Consider the following 17,182-nt stretch of genomic DNA (forward strand, 5'->3'; position numbering starts at 1 on the left):
TCACTGCTCACCTATTATTCAGTTCACATAGACAGCAAAAAGTGTAGTTGTGCTGCCTCCTTTTCTCCTAGTGATAAACCCATGGACATTTTATGAAAATGGATAATCAGAAGAGGGAATTGCCAGCTGGCATGAAAATTCAGTGGAGAAAGAAAGTGATAGCACTGCAAGTTAAATTTGAATTGAATGTAGATAGAATTATGGAAGAAGCAGCTGATTGAGACATTGTTGACCCTGCCTCTGTTCCTCTGTTTGAGAAGCACTAGATATACAGCCAGAGGAATTTAGTGAAAACAAAGCTATTGACGTAAATGCTGAAAATGGTTGTGAAGAAAAGGATAAAGATGTCCCAAAGAATGTTATTTTTTTGTGAATTAATTAAATAAATTGAACTTCTTCCTCCTCCTCCTCCTCCTCCTCCTCCTTCTTCTTCAAAAAAAAAGATGTCCCAAAGGAAGTGACAAAACACTTGACATTAAAGGAATTCTAAGAGATGCTACACAACATTGAAAGTGCAAAGGATAAAATGTTGGAAGTTAGTTCTAACTTGGAAAGGAATATGATAATTCACCAAAGCACAGAAAAGGTGCTTGCTCTATAGCGTAAGTTATATGATTAGGAGGCAAGCACTTTGAAATCTACTTCCAACAGTTTTTGCAAAAAATAAAATACTATAATTCTCAGTGTTTCTTTTAAAATTGTGGTGTAGCAAATATACATAAGTTTTACTTTTTTTCACTTCTGTACACAATTGTAATGGGCAATAAAAGTGTTTTTAATGCTTTAACAAAAATATTTAAACTCATGGAATGACACCAGGCCCTAGGCACAGTAGTTCAGGCATGTAATCCCAGAGACTAAGGAGACTGCGGCAGAAGGATTGCAAGTTCAAGGCCAACCTCAGCAATTTAGTGAGGTCCTGTTTCAAAATAAAAAATACAAAGGGCTTGGGTGGTTAAAAAAAAAAGTCATGGAATGATCATGATTTTCCCCACTAACTAACTATTAAGGTTACTTTGTACAGTTTCAAATTTAATGGTTATTTATAGTCTTACACTGCTTTGCAAAGCCAGAATGGCCTACCTATTTTTTAAAAAGCAAGCCTTGGAAGACATTATGCTATGTAAAATAAGCCAGTCACAGAAGGACAAACATTACATGATTTCACTTATATGATGTGTCTAAAATAGTCAAACTCATAGAATCAGGTGATACAATAGTGGTTGTGAGGGTCTGGGGAGTGATAGCTGTCCAGAGTTGTTCAATGGACCTAGGTTGCAGTTATGTAAGATGAGAAAAATTCTAAAGATTGGTTGTACAACTTAGTGCCTATAGTTAGCAATATGTACTATGCCCTTCAAAATTTGTTAGGAAAGTGGACTTCACGTTAAATGTTCTTACTGAAAAACAAACAAACAAAACCAAAAAGGGACACCCAAAGCTTTGGTGGGGCGAGCTTATCTATTGCCTGTTTATTGCTGGTGCAATCTCAGGGCAACAAGACAGAGAGCAAATTATCAGCGGCCATTATCATGGAAGAGAGATTCTTCTGACACATATACTCCAAGAAGAAGTACAAAAATACAATTTCTGTACTATATAAATTTGAAAATCAAAGGTCTTGACAAAAATGAAAGATTCAAGTAGGATGTTTGCTCTTTCTACCTTTGTCAGTGGAGATAGAAACTGTAGCATCTCACAATTTAATCTCAACAGCAGGACATAAATCTGAACCCTAAACACAAGCTTAACCTCACCTCCATCTCAGAAACTTCTCGAAGTGTGTAAGAACAAATATGAAGAAGCCACAGAAATCTTATACTCCTTAAATCTGTCTTTTTTTTTCTAGCAAGGGAATGGTAATAAGAACTAGAAGGTGGAACTTTTGAAGTAGTAAAGGAAAGTTCTCCCTTTTCCTGTATCCTTTCATGAATTTGGGGAGAAAAGTTTAGATCCTTGAAAATCTTCCATTTCCTTTTTATTTCTAGTTCGATTTCTCTGAGGTTCAACAAAAACTACATAATTGTAAAATCTATGATATTATTTTAAATGAAACTTGTAGTCCTATGATGATTGAGAAGGGAAGTATATGACAAAATCTTACAGGAGATGAGAGTGGCAGAGGATATTGAATCCCTTACATTCAGCTTTTGTGAGCTCCAAAGTAACTAGAAGTCTGAGCTTGAGTTCCAGGAAAAAACTAAGGCCTTGAAATTAGATCAGTAGTTGCTTTTCCTGTTGTTGGTGAGGTGAGTTCTACAGCTGTAGTGGTTTCTCAAATTCCTGAAACATAGGAGTAGACTTTTCCAGCAAAGTATTTTTCTTCTTTTAAAATAATGCTGGAGGAAGTCTTAAGCTATGGAATAGTAACTTGTTTATGTAAAACATGTAGTCAAAAGAGTGTATCTTCTTAAATTACATGTTGCTTTGATCTTATTTCAGAGTTAAAAAAAATTTCAGAACTGCCCTAAATGTGAATTGTTAAAGATTAAGCTACCATGCCTCATTCCAGGCCAGATATGTAAAATAGATTTTACAGACCCTCCAAAGGTTCCTGTTGACCCTGAATGAATATCCATCAATGAGTCTACTTCTCAACAGTGTCAGTACTGGTATATTCCAAGTGGTGCTTAATATTACCACTAATTAATATTACCAAGGCCAAACACATAACTTAAATTCTCACATAAATTCAAATTTCCTACCAAAATGTCATGCCTCCAAAGCTGTTAAAGTTATCACAATGACTACTATGATTGAGATATTATGTATAGTTATATATGATTTTTGCTAGGGTTACAGTGGAAGGAAGAAAATGAAGATCTATTATAAAAACTTCTTTAGCCAGCAGAATGTTTTTGTATATTTACAAATGAAATTTTAAAATATGTTGTTCTTCTTAGTCTCGATAGTTTTGTTTATGTTTTGCTATGTGGGTAATCTATTAGTACAGTAGCACACATATTTTAAATAAGTAAACAAACTATAGATCCATGTTTGTAATTTTTTAACATTAGGGGTATGTAATTAGAAATTAAGGACATTATTCACAATTGCCTTAGTTATTACATATTGTATACATGTATTGGAACATCACATCATACCCATAAATATAGACAATTATTAATTTTCAAATAAAATAAAACAAAACTTTTAAAAAAGGAAAAGTAACCCAAAAAAGGGGGAGGAAAAAGAGGAGAGTGTTTTAGAGAGTAAGTGTAACCTTTGTGTATGTTGTGCCCCCATTGAGTAGGTACTCTTTCCTCAGTTTAAACATAGGGAAAGTGATTCCAATGGGACATATATCCTCAATAGGAGAGATTGGGGGCACTGCAAACAGACATCAGGCCTATGACTGAGAAAACTGAAGTAAGAAGTACTGACTAATTAGCTGTTCTGATGGCAAAACAAAACAGAAGTCTATTCTGAAATGGACCTGACCCTTGTCAGAGTCATGAATATGGAAGATATGGAAGGCTTGACATGAACCAGTATGTAGTGGGAAGGAAACCTAGCATGATATTGTTTCAGATCAGGACCAAGAGATCTCCTGGAGAAGTGGAGAAATCTTAGAAAAAAAAGGTGTATCCATAATGGGGTGTGGGAAGGGGGCAAGAATGGAGGAAGGAGGGACTGTATAGAGGGAAAAGAGGGATGGGAGGGGTGGAGGGAAGGAAAAATAACAGAATGAATCAAACACCATTACCCTATGTAAATGTATGATTACACAAATGGTATGCCTCTACTTCATGTACAAACAGAGAAACAACATGTATCCCATTTGTTTACAATAAAAATAAATTTTAAAAAAAGGTGTATCTATCCTTCAATGCCAGAGCAAATGTAATAATGTAATTGCGCACATTAAGAACTGCTGTGAGAGATTCCTGGTGATGATGGAACTCACCAAAGGACCTCCCAAAGCATCCCACAAGACAGTCAGTCTCAAACCCCTACACCAATGCTAGATAGCCAGAACATAACCTTAGAATAGAACCAAACTTTCTACTGGCTCTTAACTTCTCACCTTCCCTTGGTTTCATTTGGAAGAATGGATGGCAAGGAAACAGAAGGAAGAGCTCATCGCCCTTTTTCCCCCATAGAGGAGGCCTGCTTGTATCAAGCATGAGTTGGAAGAGAAAGGTGTCAACTTGCAGTAAAGTTCTTAAGCTTTTTTTTAAATAATTCTGTTATATTATTATTACATATTATTTTACTGAGACTCTTTGGGTTAATATAATAAGCAGAGGTCTTCATGATGTTTCTGAAAGTTCCTAGAAAAGCTACAGGGCCCATTGTATTTTCATTTAGGAATAAAGAACAAAAACCAAAGCCAAAACACAAGTCTTCAAGAACACATTTGAAAGGGAGTTGGGGGTGTGAAATGGTATTCTACAGTGCATTACAAATTCTGCTTATGCAGTTTAATGATTTTAATAATGATAACTAAAAGGTATCAAATGCATATTACATACCAGGCACTATCTGTTTTATATGTGTTAAATGATTTCATCCTCGCCAACAACCCTGTAAGATTATTATGCTAATTTTCTCAGCAAGAAATTTAGGTGCAGAGAGAAGTTAGGTAACTTGCCTGAGGTTCCATGACTAGTAAGTGTCAAAGTTACTCATATGGACTATTTCAAGTGAATCATGTTATGGTTTGTATGTGAGGTGTCCCCAAAAAGCTCATGTCTAAGACAATGCAAAAAAGGTTTAGAAAAGAAATTATTGGGATATAAGAATCTTAACACAAGCAGTGAATTAATCCACTGATGGGATTGACTGAGTGATAACTGAAGGCAGGTAGGGTGTGGCTAGAGGGTGGCTCATTGGGAGTGTGACTTTGGGGTATATGTTTCATCTGGTGAGTGGAGTCTCTCCCTCTGCTTCCTGATCATGATGTGAGCTGTTTCCCTCTGCCACACTCTTTCTCCATGATGTTCAGCCTCACCTCAAGCCCCAAGGAATGGAGCTGGCTGTCTATGGACTGAGATGTCTGAAACCATGAGCCCCCAAATAAACTTTTCCTCCTCTAAAATTGTTCTTCTCAGGTCCTTTAGTCAGAGCATCAAAAAAGCTGACTAAAATCAGAATTCAGTTTCTTTCCACAAATTATTTTCTCTCGACCATTCAAAGTACTGGATATCTAAAATATGAATAGTGGCTATATCAGTTTCAAAACACTAACACTTTGTAGGCACACATGAGACTACAGTGAACTTTGTCATATTTTGTTTGATGAATAGAAATGGACCACAGTACAACATTTTTTTTGTTAAATCAATGTTTCTCTTCTTCGTTTTCTTCTTTTGTAGGTGTGGACAACCACTACAAAATGAAATACAGTTGAAGGGTCGTGACCTTCTTACTCTAAAGAACTTCACAGGAGAAGAAATCAAGTACATGCTGTGGCTATCAGCAGATCTGAAATTTAGGATCAAACAGAAAGGAGAAGTACATGACATTTTCTTCCTATCTTCCATTACTACCAATCAGCCTTTTCAAAGGCAATCTTCCCAAAGAATGAGGGAAAATAAAATACATTAAAATTCCTAAACAGTAGCTAAGTAATGAAACCTCACAGTCAAGGTAATTGATTATCACTGAGTGTACAGGCATATAAAAAGCATAAAAATCAGTTATTCTATGACAAGTCATTGCACTCCTTTCATGTGGAATGCTAAAATTCATTATTAACTGGATCAGAACCTAAGGAATCATTTGTCTGGAAAGATTTTATTTTTATACCTCTTTTTTTCCCCTCTGTGTGTTTTCTATCAAGTTAAAAATAAGGATGGTTTATTTTTTCTGGCAATAAATTCCAGTTCTAGAAGCATATCAGATATAAGATTGTTAGGATAATATTTGAAAATTCTCAATGATGTGATGGTGTCTAAAAAGCATTAAATTAGCAAGGAAACAATTAAATGGTAGCCAAGTAGAGAAAGAGATGGGATATGGTGCTTAGCTATAAGCATTATTCTGCATTTTGAGCAATTTCTGTTTGAAACATAGTTAATTAATGCAGTAGCTTCATTTAGCCTGCTTAATTGTGAAAGCATTTTTATATTCCAAGCTTGTTCAAAAGCTTTTTCAAGAGCTTGTTTCAGGTTGATAAAGTTCGACACGACCTTGATTTTCTTATCTAGTTGGCTAGCTCTCCAAGCACCAATGTACAAACAGGGGACAGGAGTGACTCCAGCTGCTGTGGGTTGGTGTTCCCATAGAACCCTTGAAATGAAGAGAGAGGTGTCCCAAGATCCCAGGCCTTTGTTCTTCACAGTCTGTACATGAGGAAGGTTAGCTGGCAGGAATCTATTTGTTCCAGAACTTATCCTATCAGGAAGTCCATCAACAGAAGAGGAAGGAGGAAGAGCTCCACCCCACACCCAAACTCTCCAGATTGTTTTCGAATGACTTCCAGAAACAAAGCCTTTGTATTCCCATGAGAATGCAAAACAGTGTCTAGTTGAAAATCTGAGACTTTCATTACTGACCTAAATAGGAGTCTTAGTGTTTAGTGATCCAGTAGCTTATTCCTAGCAGAGAAAACACCACAGAACAAACATTTTCAGGGTCATGAACAACTGAATGGGGATTTCAATGGGGTTATGTAAGACAATGGTTCCAATACGAAATATCATTAGACTTTGGAATAAATGCCGAGGTTGAACCCATAATAATTAATATTACTTTCCTAATTGCATGTCAATAAACTGTGGGAGTTACTATTCCCTTTCCTCATTTGTATTGAAACAGAAAAATAAAACTGCTTTAAATTCACTTTTTAAACAATACTGTGAATATTTATTTGGAAGTGATGATTAGTTATTCTATATTTTTAGTAATGTAAACAATAAGTTTTGATATATAATCCCCCATGTTGGATGTGAAATATATTTTGCATTTTAATTATATTTTGTCCTTGATTTTCAGTATTTGCCTTTATTGCAAGGGAAATCCTTAGGCATGATTTTTGAGAAAAGAAGTACTCGAACAAGATTGTCCACAGAAACAGGTGAGTCCACTGAAAAACATTTGTGTTAAAGAGGACTTTGACCCACTTGTTGTCAGGTAAGGACTTGGGAATGTAAGTCAGTGGGGGAATTTGTCCCGTTAGCAACCACAAATAGCAAACATTTTCACTGGGAGCAGCAGTGTAAGCCCATGAATGCTTCTTCCAATTCTCATAAGAAGCTGTGAGCAGAAAGGTTAACTTCATCTGTAGGAATTCCATGATTTGAGTACAAGTTCCACATAACCCTTCATGTTGAAGGCAAAATGTAGATGGACACAAAAATCTCAGGCCTCAAACTCATGTGAGTAACAAATGTGTCTATTTTGATAACACATAAAGAAATTTTTCTTGTGTGTCCCATTTCTGCTGCCTAGTGGAAACAATTTCTGCCACAGTAGTCAATCCTCAGTTGTTTCAGGGTTTTCTTTGTCACTTTCAGGTCCTCTCCCTTTCCCCACAGGCATGGCTAAATCCTGGAGGGTATCTGAATGTCAAGATATCTAGGGATCTTGGTTCTTGGTTATCAGGACTTCATCATCAAATGTCTGTGCTAGAGTCTGCTGGGACTTCTATATTTCTGTTGGATCTTGGCAATCTCCAATTTACTGCAGGGTCTGCTTCACTCTAATCACAAGACCTGAATATATCTTTGTTTGGTTCTCTCAAATTCTTGATAGCTATCCAAGCCACACTGGGCCCAGAGATACTGAAAGTTTGTCTCTGCTCTATTGTTCTTTCAACAGGCTGGGTGCCAGGGAGCTTTGGAACTGTCACCCCCTCTTAGAGCTCTGTTTTAAAAGCAAGAAACAGTTTTTCTCAGTTCTGGGGTTCTTCAAACTCATCTGAGATTTCTATCATGTTTATTGCCATTTGGAAATTGGCCCGGGGAATACACATCTGGTACAGTGTCAAAGGTCCATCCACTTGTATTTCTGTGGCTTCCTCTCCCTTACTCCCCTTCCAGTTCCCAGTGTTGGAGGCCAGGTGATAAAACAGGAGGAAAAACTGGCTCTGACTACCCATGTGTTCTTCCAAATCTATTGTTTGTGCCTAGAATCCCAGGCTGCTGAAACTCAAATTGCCTCATTTGTCTCAAGCTATTATCTCTGTGATGAGTTTCAAAAAGTCTATTTTGACATTTATAAGCCATGAATTGCCTCTTTCTTTTTCTCTACATTTCTGCTCCATCAGCCCTCCCTTGAATCCATAATATGACCACTCAAATAGACAATCAGACAAGGTTGAGGAGGAAGTATCACAAACAAAAATATATCAGCTTGTTCTTTTAGTATCATATCCTACCTTATAAGCATCAGAGCTTTCCAGGGCTTACACATAAACAACTACTGTACTACATGTGGTTTTTGTGTTACTTATAATGAATGATCAATAATGAAGTTCATCAATAACAAAACTGAAATTCAGGGAAATTAAGTGACTTCTCAGTTCACTCAATTAATACAAATAGCACCAGGATTCAGATATCAAACCCATTCTTCTTGTTGCTGCAATCCCTTTGCTCCTTGAGAGAAGGAAGCAGGAAGAGGAGAAATATATAAGGTATCACCTAATTTTAAAAGTCCTAGGAAAAAAATAGAAGAGTATATTTTGCTCTGTAAAGCAACTACCAATCAATAATTCTCAAATTCTGCTCCCTTCTGACACTGGTCTTTCATGAGTTGGGCAGAATTTTATTTCATCTTTTTCAAAAACTTTAGCATTACAAATTAAAACTACACTGAGATGCCATCTCACTCCAGTCAGACTGGCAATTATCGAGAATACAAGTAGCAATAAATGTTGGTGAAGATGTGGGAAAAAGGTTCACTTATACATTGCTGGTGGAACTGCAAATTGGTGCAACCACCATGGAAAACAGTATGGAGATTCCTTTGAAAACGTGGAATAGAACTACCATTTGATCCAGTTATCCCACTCATTGGTCTATACCCCAAAGGACTTAAAATAAGCATACTACCGTGATGTCGTACATCAATGTTTATAGCAGTTCAATTCACAAGAGCCAAGGTATGGAACCTAGGTGTCCTTCAACAGATGAATGCATAAAGAAAATGTGGTATATATATATATATATATATATATATATATATATATGCAATGGAATATTAGACTTAAAGAAGAATAAAACTATGGCATTTGCAGGTAAATGGATGGATGTGGAGACTCATGCTAAGTGAAATAAGCCAATCCCCAAAAACCAAAGGCCCAATGTTCTCTCTGTTAAATGGCTACTACCCATAACAAAGGAGGGTAGGGAGGGGAAGAATAGAAGTTCATTGGATTAGACAAAGGGGAACGAAGGGAAGGGAGGAAGGATGGGAATAGGAAAGACAATAGAATGAATCAGACATAACTTTCCTGTTTTTTTTAAATAGCTTTTTAGATGTTGACAGACCTTTATTTTATTCATTTATTTATATGTGGTGCTGAGAATCGAACCCAGTGCCTCACACATGCCAGACAAGTGCTCTACCTCTGAGCCACAACCCCAGCCCCAGCTTTCCTGTTTTCATATGTGAATACACAACCAGTGAAATTTCACATCATGTACAACCACAAGAATGGGCTCCTACTTAGAATAAGTTATACTCCATATATGTATATGTCAAAATACACTACTGTCATGTATATCTAAAAAGAATAAATAAAAAAATTCAATAGCAAAGAAAATTAGTATTAGTCCTTAACATAGGTAGTCTTCTTCAAAGTCACCAAAAGCGATGATGAATAGATTTTTGAATTGATGAATTGACTGAAATGGATTTTTCTTCATTGTTTGTGTTTCTACCACTTTTCTCTGTTCAAATGTTATGTTTAATATCAAAATGTCCCTGAAGAATTGATCAATTTCACCATTCACAGTAATGTGATAGTTAAGCTATTAATGAAAACAAGAGTGAGGATTTAACATGTTTTTAGACGTAGACTTTGTGCCAAATACTCTATATTAATTGCATGGATTATCTCACTTAATCCTTACAACAACTCTATGAGGACAAGACCATTAATAAAAACAGGCTTCAGTGGATTCAGGAAATGACCAGTGGAGACACAGTTAATGAACAACAGACCCAGGATTGGAAGTTACTATTAAATGTATTTTTTAAATACCTAGTTTAATTCAGGCATGTAATGGTCATGTTTTATTCTAGTAAATTTTTTTCTACAAATGGAATTAAACCTTCTGTTAAATGATGATTTTCTCTAAAGAAATGTTCTAAAACCTGTATGTAATTATAAACCATCACAACAAATATATGAGGAAAGGGATGTTCTTCCCTGAAAACTTAAGGTTCACAGAGTATTTGGTATTATCCTCGATAAGTACCTGTGGGTCTAATTACTTATGGCATGCTGCCCAACTTGGTAGTAGGGCAATCAGTCAGAGTGAGAAGCTGCTTAAAAGCTTATGGAAATGGTACACTCCAATCAGAATCATGGCAGAGAACTTCTATTGATTTGTGCATCTTAATAGTCATTATTTGGTATAATTTTTTCAACAGATGCAATAGGCTCGACCTGTGTCATTGGTGTTTAGAATGAAAATAGGATGTAATTAACTAGCTATTACTGTCCTCAGAGATGTATCAACCCCTAGGATGGGATGAGCCTCACATGATGGTCCTTGAGAGGAGGAGTGGGGGGGAAGGAAAAAATAACAGAATGAATCAAACACCATTACCCTATGTAAATGTATGATTATACAAATGGTATGCCTTTACTTCATGCACAAACAGAGAAACAAGTTGTACCCCATTTGTTTACAATTAAAATAAACTAAAAAAAAGAGTCAAAGACCCAGGGGCTGGGAATGTAGCTCAGTGGTAGAGTGCTAGCCTAGCATGTGTGTAGCTCCCCAGCACCAGAAACAAACAAAACAGCAGAAATATACTTACTTCAGGGAACAGAATAAAATCATCCACTCAATTTAAACCATATTAATTGTTTATAGAATATGTTCATTTAAATATAACATGTCAGCCCAGTGTGGTGGCACATGCCTGTAATCCCAGCAGCTTGGGAAGTTGAGGTAGGAGGATTGTGAGTTGAAAGCCAGCCTCAGTAACTTAGCAAGGCCCTAAGCAACTCAGTGAGACCCTGTCTCTAATAAAATATAAATAGGGCTGGGGATGTGGCTCAGTGGCCAAGTACCCCTGAGTTCATTCCCCAGTACCAAAAATAAATAAATAAACAAATAAATAAATAAATAAAATGTAGCATTTCTATAGAAAAACACACAAATCACTAAGTGTATATGTAATTCAATGAATTCTTATAGTGAACCAATCGGTAAAACTAACACCCAGATATAGAAACAGAATGTTAGTAGCAACCAGAAGCCCTCTCCTCCCATGTTTTATTTCCTTCCACTTGCCCCATCCAAGGGTAACCATTATTCTGGCTTCTAACACAGATTCATTTTGACTCCTTTTGAACTTTATATAAATGGAATCATTAAGTATGTGTGCTGTGGTATTTGGCTTCTTTCACTCAGCATGTACGTTTGTGAGGTGTATCCTCGTTGCTGTGTGTACTTGTAGCTCATTCACTCCTCATCTACTCTGTGTATGCCTCCCTGGCATGCCAGGCAATTCTCCTGTGTGTCTGATGATTATATTCTTTTATTCCAAATTAATTGAGCTGATAGACAGATACATTTATTAATCTCAATAAGTGCAGTAGCTGATAGAAAAATGCACAGGGCATTCTAAGAGATGGTTCTTTTCATCATTTAACTGATATAATTCATTTTCAAGGTGAAATAGAAGTTGTGCCTTAGCAGCTGTTTCAAGTTCATCATCTTTAAAAAGATGCCAATACAAAAATTGTGATACTATTCCGCAGTTATAAAACTCAAGCACAGAGAGGTTAGTAAGACACTGTCTCAAAATTTAAAAAAAAATGGGCTGGGAGTGTGGCTCAGTGGTAAAGTGCCCCAGATTAAAAAGCTTATTGGTTACAATCATCACTAAACTCCAGTAGCTCACTTCACAGATAATAGAAATTTGTTTTTTGTATTATTAAAATGAGGGAAAGTTTGCTAATGTGGAAAATGAGTCCTCTCTCCCAAGTCCTTCCTTCTTGCATTCAAGGAGTGTTTGTTAGCACACAAAAATCGACCAGGATGCAAACCTCATGAGTCATCTCAGTTGTTTATTCAGGGGGGTGCAGGGAAGAAATGGCACCCATGGACCCACTTTTCTGGTGGAAAATGAGCCACTGAACAAAGAAAGGACCTGGGTTTATATAGGTTATTTTGAGGAGTGGATCAGTGTGCATATCAGTTTTCTTGGGCACCTGGGAATTTAATTTTTTGGGGGGTTCAGAGTCTGTGGGCAGTGTCTGGAGAGGATTACTTTGAAGGAGATTAATGCCTCCTAGAGACTGTTACTTTAGGGATGATAAATCACCTCTTCCCTGTCTGCAGCTAGAAGATGCACTTGGGAGATGAAGGCTGTCAGTGCATGGCCTCTTTTTCACTCCCTTTTTCTCAGACTTCATTATCTTGGGGATTTCTCATTCTCTATATCTATTAGTATTTCTTGAGCACTTACTATTCACCAATATTTATTTTAAGTGCTTGAGTGATACATCAGTAAATAAAACAGGAAAATCCCCCCATTTGTGGAGCTTGCCTTCTAACGTGTACACAGACAATAGACACAAGAAACAAATGGATGATATAATATGTTGGAAGGTGATTAGTGCTCTCAGCAAGCAGAAGAATGTGATCAGAACTGAGTGAGAAATGTACACCATTCTTGGGACTTTAGTTTTTACTCTGAGTGGAATATGGGCTCAATGGAGTGTTTTGGATAAAGGAGCAACAAGATCTAACCTGCACTTTAAAGGATCACTCTGATCCTTTTGAGAACAGGCCATGGCGGGTGGGGATGTGTAGAAACAAGATAGAAGCAGTGAAACTTGTCAAGAGAGGGGGGAAGGGAGGGACTGGAGCCAGGTTGGTAGTAGAGACAGGGGCAGAGGAACACATTCTAGATATGTTTGGAAGGGAGAGCCATCAAGATGACTTATGAGGGACTGGGTTTGTGGCTCAGTGGTAGAGCATTTGCCTAGTATGTGTGAGGCACTGGGTTTGATCCTCAGCACTACATGAAAATAAATAAATAAGATAAAGGTATTGTGTCCATCTACAACTAAAAATATTTGAAAAAAGATGATTTATGAATTTGGTAGAAGAGTGATATCAAGGATGACTTCAAGATTTCTGCCTGAGCAACTGTGAAAGGGGAAGATCAGAAGTTCATTCTGGGGTATATTGAGTTTAAGGTGTTTATCAGATATACAAAGAAAGATGATGAAAAGTCAGTTGGATAAGAGTCTGGAGTTTTGGAGTGAGATCTGGCTTAGAGATATTTGGAAGTCATCAGTATATAGAGGGCATTTAAGTCCCTGGGACTGGATACAGTTATAAAAGGAGTGAGTGTAGATTGAGAGAAGAGGACCAAGAACTGACCCAGAGATGCACTAGCACTCAGAGATCAAGGAAACATAGAAGGAACCAGAAATTTGCACTGTGAAAGAACAACTACCAAGGTAGATAGAAAAGCAAGAAGGTGTGTCCTGGACCCTGTGTGAATAAAGTTTTAGGAGAAAGCCATGTTCTGCTGTTAAACGCTGCTAGGTCAAGAAGAAAGAGGACTGAGAAATGACTGCCAGAGTTAGCATCATGAAGGTCATTTGGTGACCTTGGTGACAGGATTTTTGATGCAGTGGGAGTGGTGGAGGGTGAAGTCTTATGGGACTAGGTTGGGTGGAAATGAGACAGGAGGTAACAGAGGAAGAAAGAACAAAGAGTTTTGTTGCAAGTGGGGAGCAAAGAATTAAAGGGATAACTGATAAGGGAAGGGGGGCCAAGAGGAAAATTTGTGTTTGTTTTTTAAGTGAAAAAAAAATGAGTACAGCCCAATGAAGATGTAAGTGATAAAAGGAAGAAAGAGAAAAATTGTTAGAGCAATGTCCCTGAGCAGGCCAAAGGAGTGACTTTGAGGGTGTGAGTGGAGGTGTTACAGGGGGCATGGATAGTCCATCTATACTTAACAGAAAGGAAAGCAGAGTATGTGGATACAGATATTGGCAGATAGGAACATGGGAGTGGAGTCTGGTAGTTCTACTCTGATTGCTGTGATTTGTATTCAGTGAGTTAGGAAGCAACAGCTGGGTGCTGGCTCTACTTTCCAAACAGATCAAGCAACCAACCACTTTCTGACCACTTTAACTGCTACCACCGTAGACCAAGCTATCAACTCTCATCCAGATTTTTACCCGTGTCCTAACTGGTCTGCCTGCTTCTGCCCCACTGCTTATGTCTTATTGGAACATAAGTACAATTGTATCATTCCTCTGCTTCAACGTTGAACGGCTTCTCATCTTAGACAAAAGTCAAAGTTGTTGCCTTCCCCTCACCTTCCTTCTGTAGCCCCACCTCCTACTACTCTCCTCCTCACCTACTCTGAACCTTCCACACCAACCTTCTTATTGTCCTTTGAATCTACCAATTAGAACCCTCCCACAGACAGGACCTTTGCACATGCTTTACCCACTGTCTCATTTATTTTCCGTGGCCCACTACCCATCTTCCTCAGTTCTTCATATGAAAGTCCCACAATCAGTGTGGTTTCCTTGACTATGCTATTTTAAATGACAAGTCCTGTCTCTTATATTTCCTATCCCTCCTTTTTTTTTTCTTATAGCACTTATCAGAATCTACCATACAATATAATTCATTCACTCACTTGGTCTAGTATCTGTAACTCTCCATTAGAATATAATAAGTTCCATGTAGACAGGGACTTGTGTCTTGTTTACAAAACTTTCCTCAGTGCCTAGAACAGTACCAGGTACATAATTTTAGAAAAATAATGGATGAATTTCAGAACCAAGCTGTGAGGCCAGGACTTATAGTTATTCCACAGAGATGAGATGTACCAGTCACCTAAAATTTGGTTTGGTTGTTGACAGTGAGAAACTGCACATGAGCCAATAGGGCATGGAAAGGTTTGTTACTCACATAATGTAGATTTCTGGGCAGAGCCAGACTGATTCTCAAGCTAGTAGAAAAGCATCTCAAGAGAGCAGAGAAGTGATGTTAGGTTGGGGGTGCGACTAGGGTGAAGGTCCTGTGTACAACTTAGGGTTTGTGGGATTTGAACCTTTTGCTAGTGTTAAATCAAGGAGCACCTGCATTTCCCTAGAGTGCCCAGATGTAGGGCAGAAAGGGAAGGTGGAGACGTGAGCTTGAATGCTTTCAGGAGTCAAACATCAAAATGGCGTCAGACTCTTCATTAAGGACCCATAGCAAGCAGGACCATTTGGGTGTTTCATATTCTCTAATTCTACCTAGAACCTCGCACATCTGATCTACAAGGGATCTCAGAACTCTAGGCAAACTGCCTTATTTTACAGATGAAGAAAAATCTGAGTATAGTTTCACTATGTTGTCCTGTTCCTGTAGATCACCAGGTGGTGGGCTCAGGGGCTGGCTCCCCTACAGGGATTATAAAACAATCTTGCACAATTTTTAGATTCTTTGATTCTCAGAACTCCTGTCTACAAAATTCTTATAGCAACATGTACTGTGCACTTCATCAGAGCAAAGGATTCAGTGGAAGGATGTTTATCAAGTGCTAGCACATGATTATGCTCTGTGAATAATTATTGCAAGAGGCAGAACACAGCGGCCTCTGGTTAAAAAACATTTGGTTTGGATGTATTTAAGAGAACACTTTTAAGTATAAAATAGGTAGAATATAATCATTTCATGTTTATACAGTAACAAATAATGACAATTTTTCAAATGAATAGAAAAGTAGAAAGATTAGCAGAAAGAGCTCACTAATACCTCTCACATCTGTCTAACAATTGTCAATATACTGCTTTCTTTATTTTATTGCTGTAATATTTATTATTATTTTAGATGTAGATGGACACAATACCTTTATTTTATTTGTTTATTTTTATTTGATGCTGAGGATGGAACCCAGTGACTCAAACGTGCTAGGCAAGGGCTCTGCCGCTGAGCTACATAAAGCCCAGTCCCCTGCTGAAATATTTTAAAGTGAATGAAAAGTATAGTGATATTTTTATCCCAAAATACATCAGTTTGCATCTTTTTAAAAACAAAGAATATTTTACTATATAGTTCTAATATCATTATTATACATAACAAAAATAATGATTCCTTAATATCATTTAATACCAGTCCATATTCAAATTACATTATTGTAATTTTGTGAAGGCATCAGAAGAGAATTTGATAAGTCCTTGAGTGAAATTCTCATTTATGGGTCTAAAACTCCTTACCTCCCCCAATTCACTATGCAATTAATGATTTCCTCCTCCTTCATGTAAAACAGATGGGATTATCAAACTGTGACTGTTGTATATTTCCCAAAAGATAAATTAGGTACAATACAATATGGAGGAAAAAAGTAATATTTGCAAAATACCTTGGACAAGTCTCTATCTTGTAATTATGTTTATTTGTCTTTAATTATATATTGGAGGAAGTCTGACCATTGAACCCATCTCCAGTGAGATAGCAAAGTTCTGGCTGGATGTCACCATCCCCCACAGGATTTTGCCAGAGGAAGTGACAAAAGGGCTCTGCTTGTGCCTGCAAGTTTAGCTGTGACTCAGAGCAGAGTCCCCTGTAGCATCCTCTTCAGACCAATAGAATGTGTTACAAGGGCAGAGCCGGGCAGAAACCATCTTTGTCTGCTCAGGTATCTGCTGTACCCTCTCAATGCAAGGGTGACTGAAAAAGCAGCGAGCATAATGTGTGAATGGTCCTTAGCTTTGTCCTCATTAGAAATCAGTAAAGTGACCCGTTAGCACTTAGTGACTTGAAAACACCATCTCTTTGTTTGCTTTATTTTACTTTCAAGCTATTTTATCCTTTTTAAATTTTTAAAATTTGTTCTAATTAGTTGTACATGACAATAAAATGGATTTATACATTTTGATAGACCATACATAAATGGAATATAATCTCTCATTTTTCTGATTATACATATTGCAGGATCACATCGGTCATTCAGTCATACATGTACATGAGGTAATAATGTCTGTTTTATTCTACTATCAGTCCTTCCCCACACCCCTTCCCCTGCCTTCACT

At 37.3% G+C, this 17,182-nt stretch overlaps 1 protein-coding gene across 1 annotated transcript in view; it reads left to right on the forward strand.

Moving 5' to 3' along the window:
• Positions 1-17,182, forward strand: part of Otc (ornithine transcarbamylase) — a 57,872-nt gene that overhangs the window by 7,218 nt on the left and 33,472 nt on the right. Inside the window, exons 2-3 of the mRNA XM_047535100.1 lie at positions 5,319-5,457; positions 6,940-7,021. Coding sequence (XP_047391056.1) covers positions 5,319-5,457; positions 6,940-7,021 — 221 coding nt within the window. The remainder of the gene's footprint in view (positions 1-5,318; positions 5,458-6,939; positions 7,022-17,182) is intronic.

This window comes from Sciurus carolinensis, chromosome X, assembly GCF_902686445.1.
Source record: "Sciurus carolinensis chromosome X, mSciCar1.2, whole genome shotgun sequence".
Taxonomy (NCBI): domain Eukaryota; kingdom Metazoa; phylum Chordata; class Mammalia; order Rodentia; family Sciuridae; genus Sciurus; species Sciurus carolinensis.